Source organism: Mustela nivalis (genome assembly GCF_964662115.1).
Source record: "Mustela nivalis genome assembly, chromosome: 9".
NCBI lineage: Eukaryota > Metazoa > Chordata > Mammalia > Carnivora > Mustelidae > Mustela > Mustela nivalis.
The window spans coordinates 65,842,807-65,864,913 of record NC_139028.1 but is presented as its reverse complement, the minus strand read 5'-3'; the positions used below and the strand labels follow the sequence as shown (position 1 = coordinate 65,864,913).

At 39.1% G+C, this 22,107-nt stretch overlaps 1 protein-coding gene and 1 pseudogene across 2 annotated transcripts; both read left to right on the top strand.

The window, feature by feature from the left end:
• Positions 1–888: 888 nt before the first annotated feature.
• Positions 889–1,833, top strand: LOC309840168 (olfactory receptor 52R1-like; the record flags this gene model as incomplete). Its single annotated transcript, XM_082682241.1, has 1 exon — positions 889–1,833. One exon carries the CDS (start codon positions 889–891, stop codon positions 1,831–1,833), a length of 945 nt encoding a protein of 314 aa, XP_082538367.1.
• A 4,092-nt stretch (positions 1,834–5,925) lies between these two features.
• LOC309840292 (olfactory receptor 51F1-like) lies at positions 5,926–19,479 on the top strand (annotated as a pseudogene). The gene is made up of 4 exons: positions 5,926–5,992; positions 8,176–8,320; positions 12,056–12,133; positions 18,510–19,479. The product of its transcript is annotated as an olfactory receptor 51F1-like (transcript).
• The last annotated feature ends 2,628 nt before the right edge of the window (positions 19,480–22,107 follow it).

The window sequence follows — 22,107 nt, the reverse complement described above, 5'->3', positions numbered from 1 at the left end:
AAAAAAGAAAGAAACAAACAAACAAACAAACAAAGAAAATCTATCATCAGGACAGGATTTAGAAAACCATAGCCTGCAGACAAAATCCAGCTTGCATCCTCTTTTTACAAATAAAATTGTATTGGGATGTTGTCACACTCATACATTCCTGTAGTGACTGTGGCTGCTCTCAGGCTACAGGGGCTAAGCAGATTAGTTTCAACAGACCATACAGCATATAAAGCCCAAAATATGTATGATCTTCCACTTTACTGTAAGAAATGAGTTTGCTGACCCCTAATCTAAGAGAAAATGCACCATAGATAGTAGAATTATTTGCAGATGTATAATCGTCAGTCACCTAACCACCAACCCAGACTCTCTGGGTAACTCCCAGAGTCAAAGCTAACTCAACATCACGAATACCTTCCTATGAGCCTTTATCACAAAGTGCTTTCCAAACCAGCTTTGTATCCTGAAAAGTCACCTAAGTGGCTTAAATAGAGGGCTGAACAGAACCTATGGGAAAGGTTAAACAAATCAGTTAGTTCTGAAGAAATAGAAGGGAAAAATTGATTATTACTGACATTATTGTCAGGATAGTTTTACCTTAGCAGATTCTACTTTCAAGGAAAATACTGATTCTTCAACAAAAATCACATTTACAGCTAGTATGTTTTGATCCCATTTTGAATGACATAAATATGAATGAGGAATAAAAAGGAGCATCACTTTATGTTGCAAAAAATTTTTATTAAAACAGTTGAAATTCTTACAGTTTACTATTAAGCCCTACTGTGATTCAGTTGAAACTTCCAAAATATTTAAAATATTAATAATTACTTCTTGATTCCTATCAACTAGAGAGTAGATTACCTTCAAAATGGAGAATAAGTTAACCATCCCGTGATGCTGGCCTCAGGGAACAACTCTTTGCATCCTGTGTCCTTCATCCTACTCGGGATCCCAGGACTTGAGAATTACCAATTTTGGATTGCCTTCCCTCTCTGTGCCATGTATCTTGTGGCTGTAGTTGGCAATATCATTGTTCTTCATATAATCCGAATGGACCACACGCTGCATGAGCCCATGTACCTGTTCCTAGCCATGCTGGCTGTCACTGACCTGGCCCTGTCCTCTTCCACCCAACCTAAAATGCTGGCTATACTCTGGTTTCATGCTCATGAGATTGAATACCATGCCTGCCTCATCCAGGTGTTCTTCATCCATGCCTTTTCTTCTGTGGAGTCTGGGTTGCTCATGGCTATGGCCTTGGACCGTTATGTGGCTATCTGCTTCCCACTGCACCACTCTACTGTCCTGACCCCAGCTGTGGTGGGTAAACTGGGGGCAGCTTTGATGATGAGAGGGTTGCTGTGGGTGAGTCCCTTCTGCTTCATGGTGTCCAGGATGCCCTTCTGCACCAACCGTGTCATTCCCCAGCCGTACTGTGAGCACATGGCTGTGCTAAAGCTGGTGTGTGCAGATACTAGAGTCAATCGTGCATATGGGCTTTTTGTGGCCTTCTCTGTGATTTGCTTTGACATAACTGTCATTAGTATATCTTATGTAATGATTTTGAGGACTGTTCTGAAGTTGCCCTCTGAGGAGGCCCGACTCAAGGCTTTTGGCACGTGTGCTTCCCATATCTGTGTCATCTTGGCTCTTTATATCCCAGCCCTCTTTACCTTCCTCACCCACCGCTTTGGACATCATGTGCCCCGAGTGGTACATGTCATGTTCGCTAATCTCTACCTCCTGGTACCTCCCATGCTCAACCCCATCATCTATGGAGTTAGAACCAAGCAGATCAGGGACAGGGTTATTCAAGGATGTTGTGGAAAAGATCCCTGAGCCAAGGGTCATGGCATCACAACCAACCCCACTGCCCCACTGATCTGGGATCATTGCATATTATCACAAAGTCATCTCTGGGAGACAAATGGATAAACAAGATGTGGTACATATATACAATAGAATATTCTTCATCTGTCAGAAAGGATGAATACCTACCATTGACATTGATGGAAATGGAAGGAATTATGCTAAGTGAAATAAATCAAGCAGGGAAAGACAATTATCATATGGTTTCACTCATACATGGAATACAAGGAATAGAATGGAGGACCACAGGGCAAAGGAGGAAAATCTGAATGGGAAGAAATCAAGGGAGACAAACTATGAAAGGCTCTGGACTCCAGGAACCTAACTGAGGGTTACAGAAGGGAGGTAGGTGGGAGAATGGGGTAACCAAGTGATGGGTATTAAGAAGGGCACATGCTGGGATGAGCTTTATATGCAACTAATGAATCACTGAGCAACACAACAAAAACTTATGATGTACTATATGCTGGCTAACTGAACATAATAATAATAATAAGTCATCTCTGTGAATAAGAGGTTAGAAACCCTCCAGAGCAAAAGGAACAATTTTCAAGATGCCCAGAACATGAGCTCTCTGAGAGATGTGACTGGTCATAAATACCGACTTGACTAATCTTCTTCATTACAAGAAAACTGTAAAAAATATGTCCACCATTCAAATTAGTGAAGATCTTCCACAGACCACTACAGTGAAAATGATTTTTACCCTGATAGGAAAGTCTAAGTTCCTATGCTTTTTTTAAAAGCAGGTTACAACTTCCCCCAAAACAGTTATAAAATACATGTATTTTTCCCATCTTGGAATCTCTTTGTACAAGTAGAATTTGAGGGGAAGAAAAACAGTACAAAGGCATGCAGAGATTCATTATTTATAAAAACAAAAACGGGGGGGCACCTGGGTGGCTCAGTGGGTTGAGGCCTCTGCCTTCAGCTCGGGTCATGATCCCAGAGTCCTGGGATCAAGCCCCACATCTGGCTCTCTGCTCATCAGGGAGGCTGCTCCACCCCCCGCCCCCCCCCCGCCTGCCTCTCTGCCTACTTATGATCTCTGTCTGTCAGATAAATAAATAAATCTTAAAAAAAAAAAAAACAGGGAAACTTACACATATTGATGTATAAGACCCAAATGAAGAATGAGCAGTTGCATATCATGTATCATGTAACTAATATATTTGGAAAGAGCATGTAACGATGTAAGAATGATCAAGATAAAATAATAAATAAAAAAGAAAAGTGACATCTGTCCATAAGGCTGAAACCAATTCTAAAAAGAAATACATATACATAGAAAAAGATTTGGAATACATCAAAATGCTAACTATAGCAACAGAGAGTACTCAGATTTATGGTATTTTAGTTTTCTTTTTGCACTTTCACATAGCTGTAAAAATTACCCTTGATTGAGCACGTCTTTTTAATATGAGAAAAAAGTAACTGAGACAAGAACAGAAGTGTACAGGAAAGGTTAATTCAGTGCCAAAGCCTAGGGGGAATGAGTAGGCAATCTGAGAAGATGAAGGACTCCAGAATACAGCATGTCCCAGAAAAGCTTGAACATCTCTCCGTGAAAATTGCTGCCAGAATCATGTATTGACACTGGTAACAGGGAGCATTTGTTGGCCTCTCCTTCCAGAAATTGCCTATTTCCTGATGACAATGGATTGCAGAGTGATGAAGTTTTGGAAAACAAATGGAAAAGGAGATTCTCTTCTGAACATAGCTATATTGTATGGTTAAAAGTAATGAGAAAGTCATATGAAGATTATTTGTTAATATTTAATTTCCTTTGCAAAAGTAAATTGTTAAGGTGTTTTAGAAAGCCACAATTTTTCTGATTTTTTTCTACTTTATCGTGGTGTACTTATACAAAAACTAGCATATATTTAATGTATTCATTTTGATGAGTTTGGACATATGCAAACACACATGATAGCATCACCACAAACACAGTAAAATCATCCATCACAATTACTGCATTTGTGTATGTATCGTTCTCCACCACGCTTCTGTCAATGCCAATAGTGAAGAAGGTTCTAGAACTCGGGCTCAAATGTTACTAAAACCAACATCAGAAGAAAATGCTTGAAGAGAATTGGGAACGTGTTTGATTCTCCCAGCAGAAACAGCGAAAAGAGTCTAAAAGTGTCCCAAGAAATGTATGGGTATTCTGAAGGAGCATTTTCAAGATTCCCAGATATTAGCTACGTAAAGGGGCTGTGATCTATTGTCAGCAAATCAGTTAATAATTGTGAGTCCCTCTTTTTCTTTTTAAAATCAGATCTGTTGCTGTTTAACTTGTGACATAAAACATGTGTTTTCACACATACTTGAAGAGTTCTGACAGATAAGCCTCTGTAGCTACCAGCATGATTAAGACATAGAACATTTCCCTCACTTCATGAAAGGTTCTCTTGCCTCCCTGGAGTCAATCATCCTCCTCTCCATCCCAACCAGGAAAGCCCTGTTCTGACATCTTTCACTATAGACTGACTTTTCTCTCACTAGCGCGTTTATGAATGAAGGAATAAATAATACATTGAGTCTGGTGTCTTTCACTCAGTATAGATTTTCAGATTGAGCCCTACTGTTGCATGTAAGATAAGCAGGTCATTTCCTATTATTGCTGAGTAGTATATTCTATTTTTTCAGTGTTGAGGTATTGGTACCATACCAATTGTTACCTTTTTCTTTTGCTTCAACTCTTTTAGCCTTCTTCCAAACATATCCACTTCTCATCTGTCTAGAGCTTTACTCTAAATCTTCCCACTTCCCCAAGTTGTTATTTTCTAGAACATTCTATATTCCTCTCGACATCCTTTACATTTCAACTAATAGCCTCCTTATGGAGGCTATATCTCAACCAGTTCTCCCCGCTATAATTTTCACTCAACACAAATATTTTATTTCCTCCCTCTCTAAACACAATGTGTAATTATTTAAATTACTTATTCACCATCTGTTCCTCTGTCTGGAATATAACTTCCATAAAAGTACAGCACAGGTGCTCCTTATTCTTTTCTTTCTTTTTTTCTTTTTTCTTCTTTTTTTTTTTTTTTTTTTTTTGGTATTGTGTTATGTTAGTCACCATAAAATATATCATTAGTTTTTGGTGCTCACTATTCTGTCCCCAAACCAGGCTTATTACAAAGAAAAACAAACAAACAAACAAACAAAAACAAAACAAAACAAAAATCTTCAGGAATGAAGGATTAAATGATTAGATGTGGTTAGTACCATTGTCACAATAATTCCACTGCTGACCACAAGATGGCAAGTGCAGGTCCATTTCAGCCTCATTCCATGCAAATAAAATACCACACTTTTCAGTCCTAAAGCATTGCATTTTACCCATAGGAACTCTGGAGGATGTTTGTCAAAGAAGATAAATTTCATATATAAGCAATAATTCATCCCTCATTCACTTCTTTTTATTAATAAATAGAAAATATTTGGAACATTAGACATTGCTATTCAAGAAATATCTATTAGGCAACTATGTTGCTCCAAATATTCTCTAAGAGGATGGGAATAGCATAGAGAACAAGACAGACTGGCAATCAGATCACCTAGTTAGTAAGAAATCAGCAAAAGAAGCACACTGAATACCTACAATCCCACCTCCAATAGGAAAACTGATTCCTTAAGCCAAGCAGCTCTGTCATGATTAGAAGTATCCTTCAGTATTCTGAATCACTGAAAACAGATGATTGCCTTCATTACAACCCGAAGAACCAGTGGGCAGTGGGTCCAGGACATCAGTTCTGTAAGTAACTCCAGCATGTCTGTACTCATTTCCCAAAACTATCAAGGGAGTACTTTGAGTGATGAATTGGATTTCCCACTTGTGAGATGGACAGTCATCACAGGGCCTCTCTTCTCTTGGGGAGCACACACCTCTAGGTGACCTACTGACTAAGAGAGGCCAGGCAGAACTGAAAAAAGCAGCTCAATTTCTCCTGGGTTTTAAACATTACTCAGAGCCAATCTATGGTGTCTGGGGTCAGTTCTAGAGTAGTTAGCTAAGATTTAAAAGGATATCTAGAGGCCAGCAAAGGACAAATCATGGCCACTTTGGGAAAAGTCAGCGGCCTGCCACGGCAGCACTCCACAACAAGTCAGATCAAACCAGGTAGGCCCAAGAAAAGAAGGCCAGAGACCCTGACAAACTAAGGGAGAAAAGGCACTAACCCCCACCCCAAGAAATAAATATTCCACCCCCTAGTCAACAACTCTCAATAAAAGACAGAAACCAAAATCCTGAGTTGCACACCTGTCCCTTGAACTTCCCACTCTCACAGCTCCAGAGTGTGCTCTCTCTTTCATAAACTCTTCACTTAAACACCAAACAACCACTGTGTCTGCTCAGTCCTTGAATTCTTTTCCTGTAATAAGACTAAGCCTCCTTCACTCCTGCAACACCCTGACTCCCACCAGCTCTGCAATGTCCTTGTGATGGTTTGGGCAGAGGCCTCCCTAGTCTACCATGCAACACAAGGAGAAGAATGGGCAAGACTCTGATGAACTAGGTCTTTCTCCTTCTTTGTCTGTCTCTCTCCCTCCAAATGAGTATTCTGAGACAAAATTCCCATGTGTATGGGGATACTCCACACCAAAGAGCAATTCTTGGGACTCAACCTGGTATAACCTACAGTTCCCTTCAGGAACTAGCATCAGATTCCACAATTTAAGGGTTCAATCCTACAGGAGTAGACCTCCTACCCCACTTCAGCCACCAGTCACAAGAGCAGGTCCTTGTTACCCATGCTTCTAACCAACTGGCTATAAATCAGAGGTTCCCATGACCCACTCCTTGGGCTTGATTAATTTACTAGGGCAACACAAAGAACTCAGAGAAACATTTTATTTCTTACATTATCAGTTTATTATAAGGATATAATGCAGGAACAGCCAGGTGGAAGAAATACCTAGGGCAAGGGATTGGGAAAGGGCATGGAACTTTTATGCCCTCTCCTTTATGCTGTGCTCCCCAGTCTCCATATGTTGTTCACCAACAGAGAATCTCTGGGAACCTTGTCCTCCTGGGATTTTTATGGAGGCTCCATTACATACCCATGATTGACTGCTTAAGTCATTGGCCCCTGGCAACAGGTTCAACCTCCTGCCCCTCACCCTTCTTGCTTTGTGGAGGTCTGGGTGGAACTAAAAGTTCCAATTCTCTAATCCAAGGTTGGTTCTTCTGACAACCAGCCTCTGTCCTTGGGTGGGGACCTAAAGTAATCCCATTAACATCACAAAAGACATCTAATTGCTCTTATCATCTAGGAAATTCCAACAGTTTTAGGAGCTCTGTGTCAGAAAAAGGGTCAAAGAACTAATACATATTTATTTCTCAGTATAAATCATAACCTCACAACCTCCTTCCTTTTACCCATTCTCTTCATTTTTCAAAGTTACCTTAATTAAATCTGTATAAAATTCAGAATTTCAGATACGCCCATAAGGATTATGAAAAAATTATTTCTTTCTTTAGATGCAATTGACTTTTCTGAGAAGAAAAGGATGAGGATCAACACAGTTTTTACTGTGACCCCCTTCCTTTTGGAACCTTAATGTTTGTGATGTTTATTCTTCATTCTATAAATCTGGGCCTGTGATTTATAACCACTGCCATAGGCCAAACTTATTATAACTCAATGTTTTTTTAACTTAGTTTCAGAGGAATAGGTATATTTATCACATATGATATATGGGTTCTTATTAAGACAATTTTCTGATCATTCGGCTCTCCCAGTTCCCAGACTTCTCAAAAACAGCATGTGATTGTGACTTGGTTAGTCCCTTCAGAAGGTAGGTCCCTTCCCCAATAGCAGTTACCTTCAGGAGCCACCACTAGGGGCTGGCTCCCACCCACTTTCTGCGACTATCCAAGGCAGGAGGATTCTCAGTTCTGTATCTCTTTCCTGATCTCTATCAGCTATACTATTGCTGTTGTGAAAAACAACTCCCTTCTTTGATGTGACCTGCACATCATGTATTGCTAGCTTCCATAATAAGAGGTCCTCTAATTTCATCCTCACCTAAGAGGTTGTCCATTTTATTGGTTGCAAGCCCATAAAATGAACTACTACAACTGCCTCTACTATGCTGGTCTGCTTCAGCCATTTTTCCCTCTCTCGGTCAGTGGTGGCCACATGCATTTGCCTAATAGATGTGCCAATCTGGTTTCCAACCCGCCATGCTCGTTTTGTTCCAGTCATTGGCAGCTAAATGGGGAAAAACTATGATACCACAAAGCATACTCCTCAAGAGTCTCTATTTCTTCCTGATGTCCTGGTTGCCCTTCTGCCTCAGCCACATCATCCCCTAAGACCTATTGTGAGCATGTGGCTCTGCTAAAACTGGCAAATGCTGACACCAGACCATTCCTGTGGGATCTTACGGCCTCCATGGTTGGATTGGATAGATTAGTCATTACTACACCATGTGTTATGATACTGTAGGCCATGCAGTAGCTGCCCTGGGGAGAAGTCCTGCCCAAAGTAGTTGGCACACATGCCTCTCACATTTGTGTCATTCTGTCCCTGGATATCTCAGTGCTCTGCTTCTTCTCCCATTGCTTTCATACCATACACCCAGAATGGCTTCACTCTCATTGCTCAGTGCCCCTACCGGTGCCTTCCATTTCGAAACCATTTCATGTTATCAGTTGAATTGTGAACCCTATGCCCCAGATAAAGATGTGTTGGAGTACCTCAGAATGTGATTTCATTTGCAGATACTGTTTTTACAGAGGTAGTCCACTTTAAATGAGGTCATTCTGGTAAGCCCTAATCCAAAATGACTAGTAAAGGAATATAAAACATGGAAATCTGAACACAGAGATATGCATACACACAGAGAACAGATGAACACTAAGGCAGAGATTTAAATGAGGGCTCTAGAGTGAGAGAAAAAAGAACATTTCCTAACTATTTTGTGAGGCCCAAAACCTTAAAAGGGTACTACAAAACAAGAAAAAATGAAATCAAATCTCTCATTAACATATAAGCCAAATTAACAAATAAAATATTATTTAAAATAATCCACCAAGAATATAGAACAATCATTTAATGTATTTTACCCCATTAATAGAGTAGAAAGAAACAACTATGTGAATCTGTAGTAAATTTGAATAAAATTGATGAATTCCAATAGATATTCATGTTAACTGGATAAACTGGACAGAAACTTCCTCAGCAAAAACCATGATTAATGTAGAAATGGTCAAAATATTCTCTCTGAGTCTAGGCATGGGGTGATGATGCCCACCATCGCTATTTTACTTAACCTAGCATCAAAGTCCTTAGTTGGTACAAGAAGGCAAGAAAAGTAAAGGGCGGTAACATTGTGAAGGAATCAAAACAAATTATTTACAGATGACATGATTTTGTGTTTACATAATCAGATAGAACAAACAGGCATAGCATTAGATAAGATAATTGACGTGAGTGATTATTAGTGATTAGTATTATTAAGCAACATAACAATATAAGAGCAATATTAAAATACCAAGTGAATTTCATTTTTCAAAAGTTTACATTTTTATTTATTTGAGAGAGATAGAGAGAACACATACATGTGAACATGAGGGGAAGTGCAGAAGAAGAAGCATACCACCCCCTAAACAGGGAGTTCAGTTTGGGCTCCCTCCCAGGACTCTGGGATCATGACCTGAGCCAAAGGTAGATGCTGTACTGAATGAACCACCCAGGGGCCACATCAATTGTATTTCTATGTATTAACCATTCATTAGAAAATGACGTTCTCACCCGATATCATATAATAAAATAACATCAAAAGTCATGCAGCCATCAAAAGAAATAAATCTTGCCATTTGCGACAACATGGATGGAACTAGAGCGTATCATGCTTAGCGAAATAAGTCAAGCAGAGAAAGACAACTATCATATGATCTCCCTGATATGAGGAAGTGGTGATGCAACATGGGGGCTTAAGTGGGTATGAGAAGAATAAATGAAAGAAAATGGGATTGGGAGGGAGACAAACCATAAGTCACTCTTAATCTCACAAAACAAACTGAGGGTTGCTGGGGGGAGGGGGTTTGGGAGAAGAGGGTGGGATTATGGACATTGGGGAGGGTATGTGCTTTGGTGAGTGCTGTGAAGTGTGTAAACCTGGTGATTCACAGACCTGTACCCCTGGGGATAACAATATATGTTTATAAAAAAATAAAAAATTATATAAAAAAAAAAGTCATACAACTTGGAATACATCAAAAAACTTTGTGAGAGGTCTCACTTGGAAAATCATTAAACCCAGCTGGAAAAATTACAAAGATATACAAATACAGGGATTTATCACTTTCAGGAATTACAAGGATCTATGTTTTAAATAGAGAGGTTCTTCCAAAAAAGGTCAACGGATCTTATTCAATCTCAGTCAACTCCTAGGAGGTTTTCCTGTGGAAGTTATGCTCACATTTACATGGAAACATGACAGATCTAGAATGCCAAGGCACTATTACAGAAGAAGAAAACCAAAGGATGTATACTACCAGGCATAGGACACAACAGAAAACCTCAAAGCAACCATAGTCATTTGACAAGTACTCAAAGGGATTCCATGGTGATGGCAAAAGAATGCTTACTTCAGTAACTGCTGCTGATCTATGGACAGCCATATGGACATGAGTCATGAGAACAAAAGAACACCACTGGACAGAAAATAAACAAAAGACTTGGGAAGGTCAGGCTTTTGGTCAACAACCACAGAAACAATAAACTTTCTATTATGGGAATAAGTTACAAGTGGCACCTCTCTCTTTGCTTTGCCCACCATTCTAATGGTGTCATTTGAATTGTTTGCAAGTATTTCTTACAGAAAATTAGTCTTGCCATTACAGAAACAAAGTTTGGAAAGGCATTTCCTAAAAGGAGGTATCCCAACAAGATGAAACGTATCAGAGCTTCTACCTGATTACTCCCAAAGAAGATGCAAATTAATGGGGGATTGGGTGAGCCTGGTGGTGGGTATTAAGGAGGACATGTATGGTATGGAGCACTGGGTGTAGTGCATAAACAATGAATTTTGGAACACTGAAAAAAAAATACAATAAAAAAAATTTTAAAAGTTAACAAGGTACCAATACATCCACCAGAAAGACTAAAACAAACAAACAAACAAAAAACACAGCAATCCCACCTATAGAGAAAAAATGTGAATTAAATCAACTACTTTAGGGGCACCTGGGTGGCTCAGTGGGTTAAAGCCTTTGCCTTCGGCTTAGGTCATGATCCCAGGGTCCTGGGGTCGAGCCCCCCATTGGGCCCTCTGCTTAGCAGGGAGCCTGCTTCTTCCTCTCTCTCTCTCTGCCTGCCTCTCTACCTACTTGTGATCTCTGCCTGTCAAATAAATAAAGAAAATTTTTAAAAATCAACTACTTTACCCTGTTACTGCAGGGGCAAATGGCTGTAACTGGAAAACTTCTTGGTCATGTCTACTAGTGCTTGACCCAACAATTTCTCTCTCAGGCTTACAACCACGGGCAGTGCATGCATATGTTTCCTGAATTCCAAGGAAAATGATGCTTGCAGCAGAATTATCAGCAATAGAAAACAAAACCAGGAATACCACCAAATACCCAGTAACAACCAAATAGATAAATTAATTGAGGTGATGTATAGCCACGGTGTAAAAATATGAATGAATGACATGAAAAGCAATGAAAATGAAAGCCCTATAATCAGATGGAACTATGTGGATGAAATCCACAAACCTAAACTATAAAATAGAAATAAAAACTAAAAGCCAGATAGAAAGCTTACATTTAAATATAGCACTAATCCATTTACTTACACTGCAGAAACAGGCAACATTAATGTGTTTTGATAGAAATCTGGAAAGGAGTTGCCTCTGAGGAGAGAGGAAGAAGGATTAAACGATCTGGAAAGGTGGCTTTGGGTGCTAGTAATGTTCTGTTTCCTTAACCGGGTTGTGGTCAAACCAGTGTGTTCCAATGTGAAAATCGAAGCTGGACAGTTATGAGTGGTGCACTGGAATGTATGTTACACTTCCACAAAATGTTTACTTAATAATAAAACATTGCCATTCACTTTTCAAGCTGGACAAACATTTTAGAATCTATAGACAAATCTATGTTCCAATTTTACCTCTGATACTACCTACATAAAATTTGACAGGAACCTTACCTTTTTGATTCTTGATCTCTTAGCATTGGAAGTGAAGATACTGCTGCTTACTTGCAGGCAGCTATGGGAATCGCTGAGAGAATTCAGCACGTCAATGCCCAGTAAATGCAATTACTATACCTTCCCTTCACTTAACAATGGATGCTGAATTTTGTCAAATGCTTTTTCTGCATCAATTGAGAGGACCACCTGGTTCTTCTCTCTTCTCATATTAGTTTGTTCTAACACATTGATTGATTTGCGAATGTTGAACCATCCTTGTACCCCAGATGAATCCCACCTGGTCATGATGGATAATCTTTTTAATGAGCTGTTGGATCCTTTTGGCTAGGATCTTGTTGAGAATCTTAGCATCCATATTCATCAGTGATATTGGTCTAAAATTCTCCTTTTTTGGTAGCATCTTTGCCTGGTTTGGGGATCAGGGTAATGCTGGCTTCGTAGAAAGAGTCTGGAAGTGTTCCTTCTGCTTCAATTTTTTGAAACAGCTTCAGGAGAATAGGTGTTTTTTCTTCTTTGAAAATTTGGTAGAATTCCCCAGGGAATCCGTCAGGTCCTGGGATCTTGTTCTTTGGGAGGTTCTTGATCACTGCTTCAATCTCGTTATTAGATATCCGTCTATTCAGGTTGTCGATTTCTTCCTGGTTCAATTTTGGGAGTTTATAGTTTTCCAGGAATGCAGCCATTTCATCTAGGTTGCTAAGCTTATTGGCATATAACTGTTGATAATAACTTCTGATGATTGTTTCTACTTCCTTGGTGTTAGTTGTGATCTCTCCATTTTCATTCATAATTTTATGAATTTGGGCTTTCTCTCTTTTCTTTTGGATTAGTGTGGCCAATGGTTTATCAATCTTATTGATTCTTTCAAAAAACCAGCTTCCAGTTTCATTGATACGTTCTACTGTATCTCTGGTTTCTCCCTCATTGATCTCAGCTCTAATCTTGATGATTTCAATTCTTATGTGTGGAGTTGGTTTGATTTGTTGTTGATTCTCCAGTTCTTTAAGGTGTAGAGACAGCTGCTGTGTTCTGTATTTTTTTAATTTTTTGAGGGAGGCTTGGATGGCTATGTATTTCCCCCTTAGGACTGCCTTTGCTCTATCCATAGGTTTTGGACTGAAGTGTCTTCATTCTCATTGGTTTCCATGAATTGTTTCAGTTCTTCTTTGATCTCCTGGTTGATCCAAGCATTTTTAAGCAAGGTGGTCTTTAGCTTCCAGGTGTTTGAGTTCCTTCGGAACTTTTCCTCGTGATTGAGCTCCAGTTTCAAAGCATTGTGATCTGAGAATATGCAGGGAATAAACAAATCTATCTATTAAAGACCCACAGCAAATATCATCCCCAATGGGAAAAAGCTTGCAGCCTTCCGCTTGAGGTCAGGAACAAGATAAGGATGCCCCTTTCACCACTCTTGTTCAACAGAGTATTAGAAGTCCTAGCAACAGCAATCAGACAACAAAGAGAAATAAAAGGTATCCAAATTGGCAATGAAGAAGTCCAACTCTCTCTCTTCGCAGATGACATGATTCTTTATATGGAAAACCCAAAGACTCCACCCCCAAACTACTAGAACTCATACAGCAATTCAGCAACGTGGCAGGATACAAAGTCAATGTGCAGAAATCAGTGGCTTTCTTATACACTAACAATGAAAATACAGAAAGGGAAATTAGAGAATCGATTCCATTTACTATAGCACCAAGAACCATAAGATACCTGGGAATAAACCTGACAAAAGACGTAAAGGATCTGTACTTGAGGAACTACAGAACACTCATGAAAGAAATTGAAGAAGACACAAAAAGATGGAAGACCATTCCATGCTCTTGGATCTGAAGAATAAACATTGTTAAAATATCTATACTTGCTAGAGCAATATATACTTTTAATGCCATTCTGATAAAAATTCCACCTGTATTGTTCAAAGAGCTGGAGCAAATAATCCAAAAATTTGTATGGAATCAGAAGACATCCTGAATCACTAAGGAAATGTTGAAAAACAAAAGTAAAGCTGGGGCATCACGTTACCTGATTTCAAGCTTTATTACAAAGCTGTGATCAACAAGACAGCATGGTACTGGCATAAAAACAGACACATAGACCAGTAGAACAGAGTAGAGAGCCCAGATATGGACCTTCAACTCTATGGTCAATTAATCTTCGACAAAACAGGAAAAAATATACAGTGGAAAAAGACAGTCTCTTCAATAAATGGTGCTGGGAAAACTGGACAACTATAAGTAGAAGAATGAAACTCGACCATTCTCTTACACCATACACAAAGATAAACTCAAAATGGATAAAAGACCTCAATGTGAGACAGGAATCCATCAGAATCCTAGAGGAGAACATAGGCAGTAATCTCTTCGATATCAGCCACAGCAACTTCTTTCAAGATATATCTCCAAAGGCAAAGGAAACAAAAGCAAAAATAAACTTTTGGGACTTCATGAAAATCAAAAGCTTCTGCAAAACAAAGGAAACAGTCAAAAAAACAAAGATGCAACCCACCGAATGGGAGAACATATTTGCAAATGACAGTACAGACAAAAGGTTGATATCCAGAATCTATAATGAACTCCTCAAACTCAACACACACGAAACAGGCAAACATATCAAAAAGTGGGCAGAAGATATGAACAGACACTTCTCCAATGAAGACATACAAATGGCTATCAGACACATGAAAAAATGCTCATCATCACTAGCCCTCAGGGAGATTCAAATTAAAACCACATTGAGATATCACCTTACACCAGTTAGAATGGCCAAAATTAACAAGACTGGAAACAACATGTGTTGGAGAGGATGTGAAGAAAGAGGAACCTTCTTACCCTGTTGGTGGGAATGCAAGTTGGTGCAGCCTCTTTGGAGAACAGTGTGGAGATTCCTCAAGAAATTAAAAATAGAACTTCCCTATGACCCTGCCATTGCACTCCTGGGTATTTACCCCAAAGATACAGATGTCATGAAAAGAAGGGCCATCTGTACCCCAATGTTTATAGAAGCAATGGCCACAGTCACCAAACTATGGAAAGAACCAAGATGCCTTTCAACGGACGAATGGATAAGGAAGATGTGATCCATATACACTATGGAGTATTGTGCTTCCATCAGAAAGGATGAATGCCCAACTTTTGTAGCAACATGGACGGGACTGGAAGAGATTATGCTGCGTAAAATAAGTCAAGCAGAGAGAGTCAACTATCATATGGTTTCACTTATTTGTGGAGCATAACAAATATCATGGAGGACAAGGGGTGTTAGAGAGGAGAAGGGAGTTGGGGTAAATTGGAAGGGGAGGTGAATCATGAGAGGACTCTGAAAAACAATCTGAGGGTTTGAAGTGGCAGGGGGTGGGAGGTTGGGGTACCAGGTGGTGGGTATTATAGAGGGCACGGATTGCATGGAGCACTGGGTGTGGTGAAAAAATAATGAATACTGTTTTTCTGAAAATAAACAAATTAATTTAATTTAAAAAAAAAAGAATGGGGGAGCAAGAGAGGTTTATTGAGTTTTCCAGGAATTCCTAATAAGGAATTCTAAATCCTGATTTTTTTTTTTCTTTTTTGAAAAATCAGGATGGGATGTCCCTAGAATTCTATCCTAGGACTGTTACCTTCAAGAGGAATTGTCTATCCTTCCTCTACATCAAAATCACGTAGAGCTCAAGCCCAAAAGTCCCAGCCTGCCAGTGGATGCTAATGTGCAGTGAGGAGTGAAGTTGACTGCATCTGCAAGTGTCAGCAAACTTATTATCGAATTTAGATAAAGAACCATTTCTTCATTTGCAACCAAAGAAGAGTATCTTTGTTTCTAAAACGTTCACCTGAATTTGCTTTTACATTTAAAGTGTATGAATTAAGAATGTATTTCATAATCAACATATATCACCATTGTATGATTTTTCTTTTCATAAAACATATTAATAAATCAATGTGTTTCTTATAAGTCATCGCATTAAAATCAAGTACCGATGGCATTGAAATAAACACAAACATTAAGTAGAAAAATGGTATGATAACTTTTTACATTTAAAAAATTTTTAAATATATCTCTAAGAATCATGAACTTTTGCTTTATCCCACTCCTAGAAAAAGAGGAGAGATTTGTGGTTGCCAGATTATATGAGGTATGAGGAGGAGGGACTGGGGGAAGGTCGTCAAAAGCACAAACTTCCAATTACAAGATAAGGAACTACTAGGAGGTCATACACAACATGATGACTATAACTAACACTGCCATATGCTATGTAAGAAAGTTCTGAAAGAGTCAATCCTAAGAGTTCTCACCAAAAGGAGCATATGTTCTTCTTTTTATTGTATCTATAGGAGATCGTGGATGTTAACCCAAACCAATTATAGTCATTTCCCAATGTATGTAAGTCAAACCATAATGCTATATACCCAAAACTTATGCAGTGACATGTCAAGCATTTCTCCAACAACCCTGGAAAAATTAATAGTAACCTGAGCTTCAGTTTGTGCTATAAGAAAGTGGTGAGAGAGATATGCCATGCTTAACCCTCTGCATTCTCATTTGTTATCCAAAGAACAACAATGAGCATTTTAGCTTGCAGTTTCGTTCATGATCTTTGTGATTAAATCCCTCTGCTGTTCTCTATTGTTGTAGAATAAAGATGAAATGTGTGCTTTCCTAGTCTCCAGCCACAAGCCTTCTTTCAGTTCCTTCACCTTCAGAGTCTTGACCATGCACACCTTTCGCTTGCACCTCCTCTCTTCCTCCAACTCTCTTGTTTATTTCCTGTTTACTTTCAGGTCCAAGACCAAGTACATTTAAGTATATTTAGGGTATCTGTTGGCCTCATTATTAAGCCTCAGTGTCAGAACAGGGTAGCACAGGGTAAATACCCAACATAATTCTTTAAGATAAATTTGTTAATTAAAACAGCCACAAATGGAAGAAGTAAGCCATAAAATACAGTATACAGTAGGTGCTCAAAAATATAAAAAATACAACAATGATAGTTCTTTGGCAAATGCCAAAAAAATTCTATTTATTGATGACTTGCTTTCATGCTTTCTTTTGGTCTTTGATTTTTTTTCCTTCCTTAATTTATGGAAAAATATTTACTATGTGCTTACTTTCTTCTGTTTACTGAGTCCTCCTTTTAATACAGAACAAAAGGAACAAGGTGCTAAATTAAGAATATTAGCTGATGTTTCATTTATTCTTCTCCTACCCACTTAAGCCTCCATGTTGTATGTAACAAATCTGTCCCTGTGCTGGCCTTTGTTTCACTCAGTTACACTGATTCCTTTCCTGTCAGTAGGCTTCGTCCCCAGCAGGGATGATGTGGCTAATGTCCAAGCAAGAATGTTCCTGTGTCATGGAAGGGATGTCCATTATCACCACTGCTATTCAACACAGTACTAGAAGTCCTAGCCTCAGCAATCAGAAAACAGAAAGAAAACAAAGGCATTCAAATCAGCAAAGAAGAAATCAAACCATCACTCTTTGCAGATGATATGATACTATATATGGAAAACCCAAAGGACTCCACTCTAAATCTGCTAGAATGTGTACAGGAATTCAGTAAAGTGTCAGGATATAAAATCAATGCACAGAAATCAGTTGCATTTCTTTACACCAACAACAAGACAGAAGAAAGAGAAATTAAGGAGTCAATCCCATTTACAATTGCACCCCAAAACCATAAGATACCTAGGAATAAACCTAACCAAAGAGGCAAAGAATCTGTATTCAGAAAACTTATAGTACTCATGAAAGAAATTGAGGAATACACAAAGAAAAGGAAAAATGTTCCATGCTCATGGATTGGAAGAACAAATATGGTGAACATGTCCTAAAGCAATCTACACACTTAATGCAAACCCTATCAAAATCCCATCCATTTTTTTTTTCAAAGAAATGGAACAAATAATCCTAAAATTTGTATGGAACCAGAAAAGACCTTGAATAGTCAGAGGAATATTGAAAAAGAAAGCCAAAGTTGGTGGCATCACAATTCCAGACTTCAAGCTCTATTACAAAACTGTCATCATCAAGACAGTATGGTACTGGCATAAAAACACATAGACCAATGGAACAGAATAGAGAGCCCAGAAATAGACCCTCAGCTCTATGGTCAACTAATCTTCAACAAAGCAGGAAAGAATATCCAATGAAATAAAGACAGTCTCTTCAACATGCCCAAGACAAATGTCTTAATTACCTCACCCTAGTTTCAGCCCTGATGCTCCTAGCATGCGCTAAGCATGGTATAGTACGAAAAGTGACAGCTTTGTGTCAGAAAGACTTACCCTTTACGTGTATTCAATGAATTAACTTAGCTTGGCTGAACCTTTCTGTCTGCTTATCTGTAAAATGAAGATGATAGATAAGAGTAAACTCTAAAGTAGCTGTAAGGATTACATGATGTAGAATAATTAAAACAAGTATTCAGAGGCCTGACAGACAGTAGCTTTGACTCAGCAAAACGTGTCATTGCAGGAATGTCCTGAAGGCGAGTGCCACCTCATGCAGTCCAGCAAGTTGTCCATTGATAACCCCAACTTTCTTCTTGACTGGTGTTCCAGGACTAGAAGATTTTCACATCTGGTTTTCCATCCCTTTTTGCTGCCTCTGTGGGGTTGCCCTCTTGGGAAACAGCACTATCCTGTGTGTGGTGATCACAGACTCCAGCCTTCACGAGCCCATGTACTATTTCCTCTCTATGCTTTCCAACACTGACTTGGGTATCACTATTTCTTCTTTTCCCACAACACTGAGCATCCCCTGGTTCAATGCCAGGATCATCAGCCAAGAAGACTGCATTGTGCAGATGTTCTTTTTGCCTTAGATTTACCCTCATGGAATCCTCTGTACTTTTGGCCATGGCTTTTGACTGCCTTACTTCTATCTGCAACACCCTAAGGTATGCTATGGTTCTGACCAACTCTAGAACCATCAAAGCTGGCCTATTGATTTTTGTACAAATGCTGGTCTACCTGATGCCCTTGCTCCTGCTCCTTAAGCAGTTATCCTTTTGCGGTCCTAATGTGCTTTCCCAGTCCTATTGCTACCAACCTGATGTGATTAAGTGTTCTTGCTCAAGTATCAAGATTAATAGCATCCGTGGCTTTGTTGTTCTCATTCCAACATCAGATATAAATATCCCCTCCATTTTTCTCTCCAATGTGCTCAACATCATCAAGTCCATCCCAGCATTGCCTCCCCAGAGGAGAGGCAAAAGGCTTTTGGCACCTGTGTCTCTCGTGTGGGTGCTATTGTCATTTTCTACATCCCTTGGATCATTTTGGCTTTGGTCCATCGCTTTGGTCATAATGCTCCTCCCTATGTCCATATACTGATGTAAAATTTCCATTTCCTATTTCCCCCAGGGCTGAGCCCCACCATACATAGTGTGAAAACCAAACAAATCTGCAAAGCTTTCCTGAGGCTTCTTCCAAACACAGACTAGCCAGTCTGACTATGCAAGACATGGATAAAGTTAGTCTTTCTTCCTTCCTTTCTGCAATATTTTAATAAATAATATTAGTAATACTGGGCTTTCCTTAGTCGTGGTAGCACAAGGTCCCCCAAGAAATATCCTTGGCCTCTCAATTAGTTTATATAGTCTAGTGGCCAGCACATAAAACTAAATAAAATAACAATAATGAATAAAAAGTAATATCACAGGGGCACCTGGGTGGCTCAGTCAGTTAGGCATCTAACTCTTGCCTTCTGCTTCAGGTGATGATCTCAGGGTTGTGAGACTGGGACCCTCATGGGCCTCTGTCCTCAGCCTGCTGGAGATTCTCTCCCTCTCCCTCTGCCCTTTCTCACTCATTCTCCCTCTCTCTCTCTCTCTCAAATAAATAAACAAATAAAGTTAAAAAAAAAAGTAGTATCACAAAATTATATGGTCACTAAAGAAAATATCCTAATCATAGTGGAGACTCAAAAAATCCTTAGAGGAAGTGACTACTTAGACTAAAAAGCATGTGAAACAAATAAAGATGGAAAAATCTGTCCAGGCACCAGAACATGGCACTGTGAGGGCAACAAAGTATGACGGCACCCGAGACACCAAGAAATTGTATGTGATCAGTAGAGCCAGAATAAAGGGGTTGTGTTGTGTGGGCAGAAGAAGGAAGGTTATTAATGAGAGTATAAAGTAATATTTTTGTTAGATAAAGTAAAGTGTGGTAACTGAAAAAAAGAGAATAATCAACTGAGTTGAGAAGTTTTCTTAGATTCCCTCTTAAGGAATCTGTGTTCTGGAGAGAAGCCTTCTTCCTTTAGATTCCTGATTTAAGACAGTCATTATGAAACCTTATAGCCTTCTGTTACCCTTCCAGAGTAAATTTGGACTACCTCATAATAACCTTCACTCCCTTAATGCCATCTCATAAGTTTTCCTCCATTTGTCATGGTTTATATGTACGAGTTACTTCCAGTATTATGATCTACTATTTCTAGACTTGAAACGGATTCTAAGATTTCTTGTACAAGCTCAGATCCTTAAGTCCTCCAAGGCAGATTACCAAAATCCTAAGATTGCAAGAGGTTCAAGAAAACAGAACTGAAGCAAAGTTTAGTGACAAGTCTTTCCTCCAAACAATATAATTTCCAAATACCCTCCATCTTCTCCCCTTACAAAATCCTCTGATATAAGATACAAAATATATGAAGGGATGGTCAAAATTGGAAGGAGAGTAAGAAGTATTTAACTAAGGAAAGATAGTTTTGTGTCCTAGATTATACCTTTTAGAAAAATTGACATCTTCAAGTGATGAGTAGCTCATTGGGTTTAAGAGGATTGCAGCATTTCTGAGCTTCCTGTAAATACTATTGATTTTCTTTTCTTTAGTTAAATTTCCTCAAAAGCAACAATGAACTGAAACTAACAATGGAAGGTAGAAAAATGATAAATTAGTAGAAATGTAATATTAATTATCTACATGCAAGTGAACTCTGGTACTCCCTAGTACCAGGAGGGTTTTATTATACCAATCTATATACACACTGATTTATCATTTCACACAATCTGCTTTGGAGCTCAGCATAGCCTTCACAAAGCACATGTATGCTGTGCCCCTCTACTCTAAGAGCCAAGTTATCATATTAAATATATACACTTAATCCAAAGGCTTACTCACACCTGTGTAAACACACAAGGTTATACACATATACTCATATTCACATTAAACCCAGTCCTTACACACATGTTCATTAACATAGCTCTCAAATACACACACCAACAAACATATTAACACACTTTCGCATTATATAAAATATCTCTTGATTTGTAAATACCCTTGACTAACAAAAAATACATACATACAGATAAGCTCACAACTGATTATTGTCAACAACACACAATCTTGGCCATGCACTCAATGCCTCAGCCTTTGCCTTCGTGTACACAGAGGAGTGAGGGTAGTTAGGGGTTAATGCTTCCAGCTTTTAGTCTGTAGTCTCAGAGGAAACCAGAGATTAAGGTAAGGTAGTCAACTTAACAGGAGAGGGAGAATTAATGCCTGGGGAAGGAAAAGGCCAGGCTTAAGCAGGTCTTTAAATAGGTCCTAATCTACAGTCTCTGCTAAAAGCTGAATCACGGGAGCCAGATAGAGATGCTCAGAGTCAGAGATGAAGCAGAGCTCAAGGTGAATGGTTCCCAGCTCCCAGTCACCTCTGCCCTTTTCAGAGAACAGCAGGACTCACAGAAACTCCAGGAAGCTACAAAACAATGCAATAAACTGTATAGAATGACTTGACTTACTGGGGGCTCCACGTCCAGAGATCCCTGATGGCTGGATTTCCTTCTGTGATGCGGAGAAGTTTCACAGCTCACACTCTGTCCTCCAGGGAAACTCTAGAAAAATACAAGGGTTGTCTCTACACACAATCCCTCTATGAAGGACACTGGATCTGAACCCTCCCCTGCTCTGGCATGATTGCTCTATCCCTTGGTTTTAGATAACCCAACGTGAGAAAATGGTAAATATACCTGAAATAATTCTTTAGCAAGATCTCGGCCCATTTTATGCTTTCCAATTTCAGACTTAAACAACACAGTTCACCTGATAGACATAACAATCTCCAC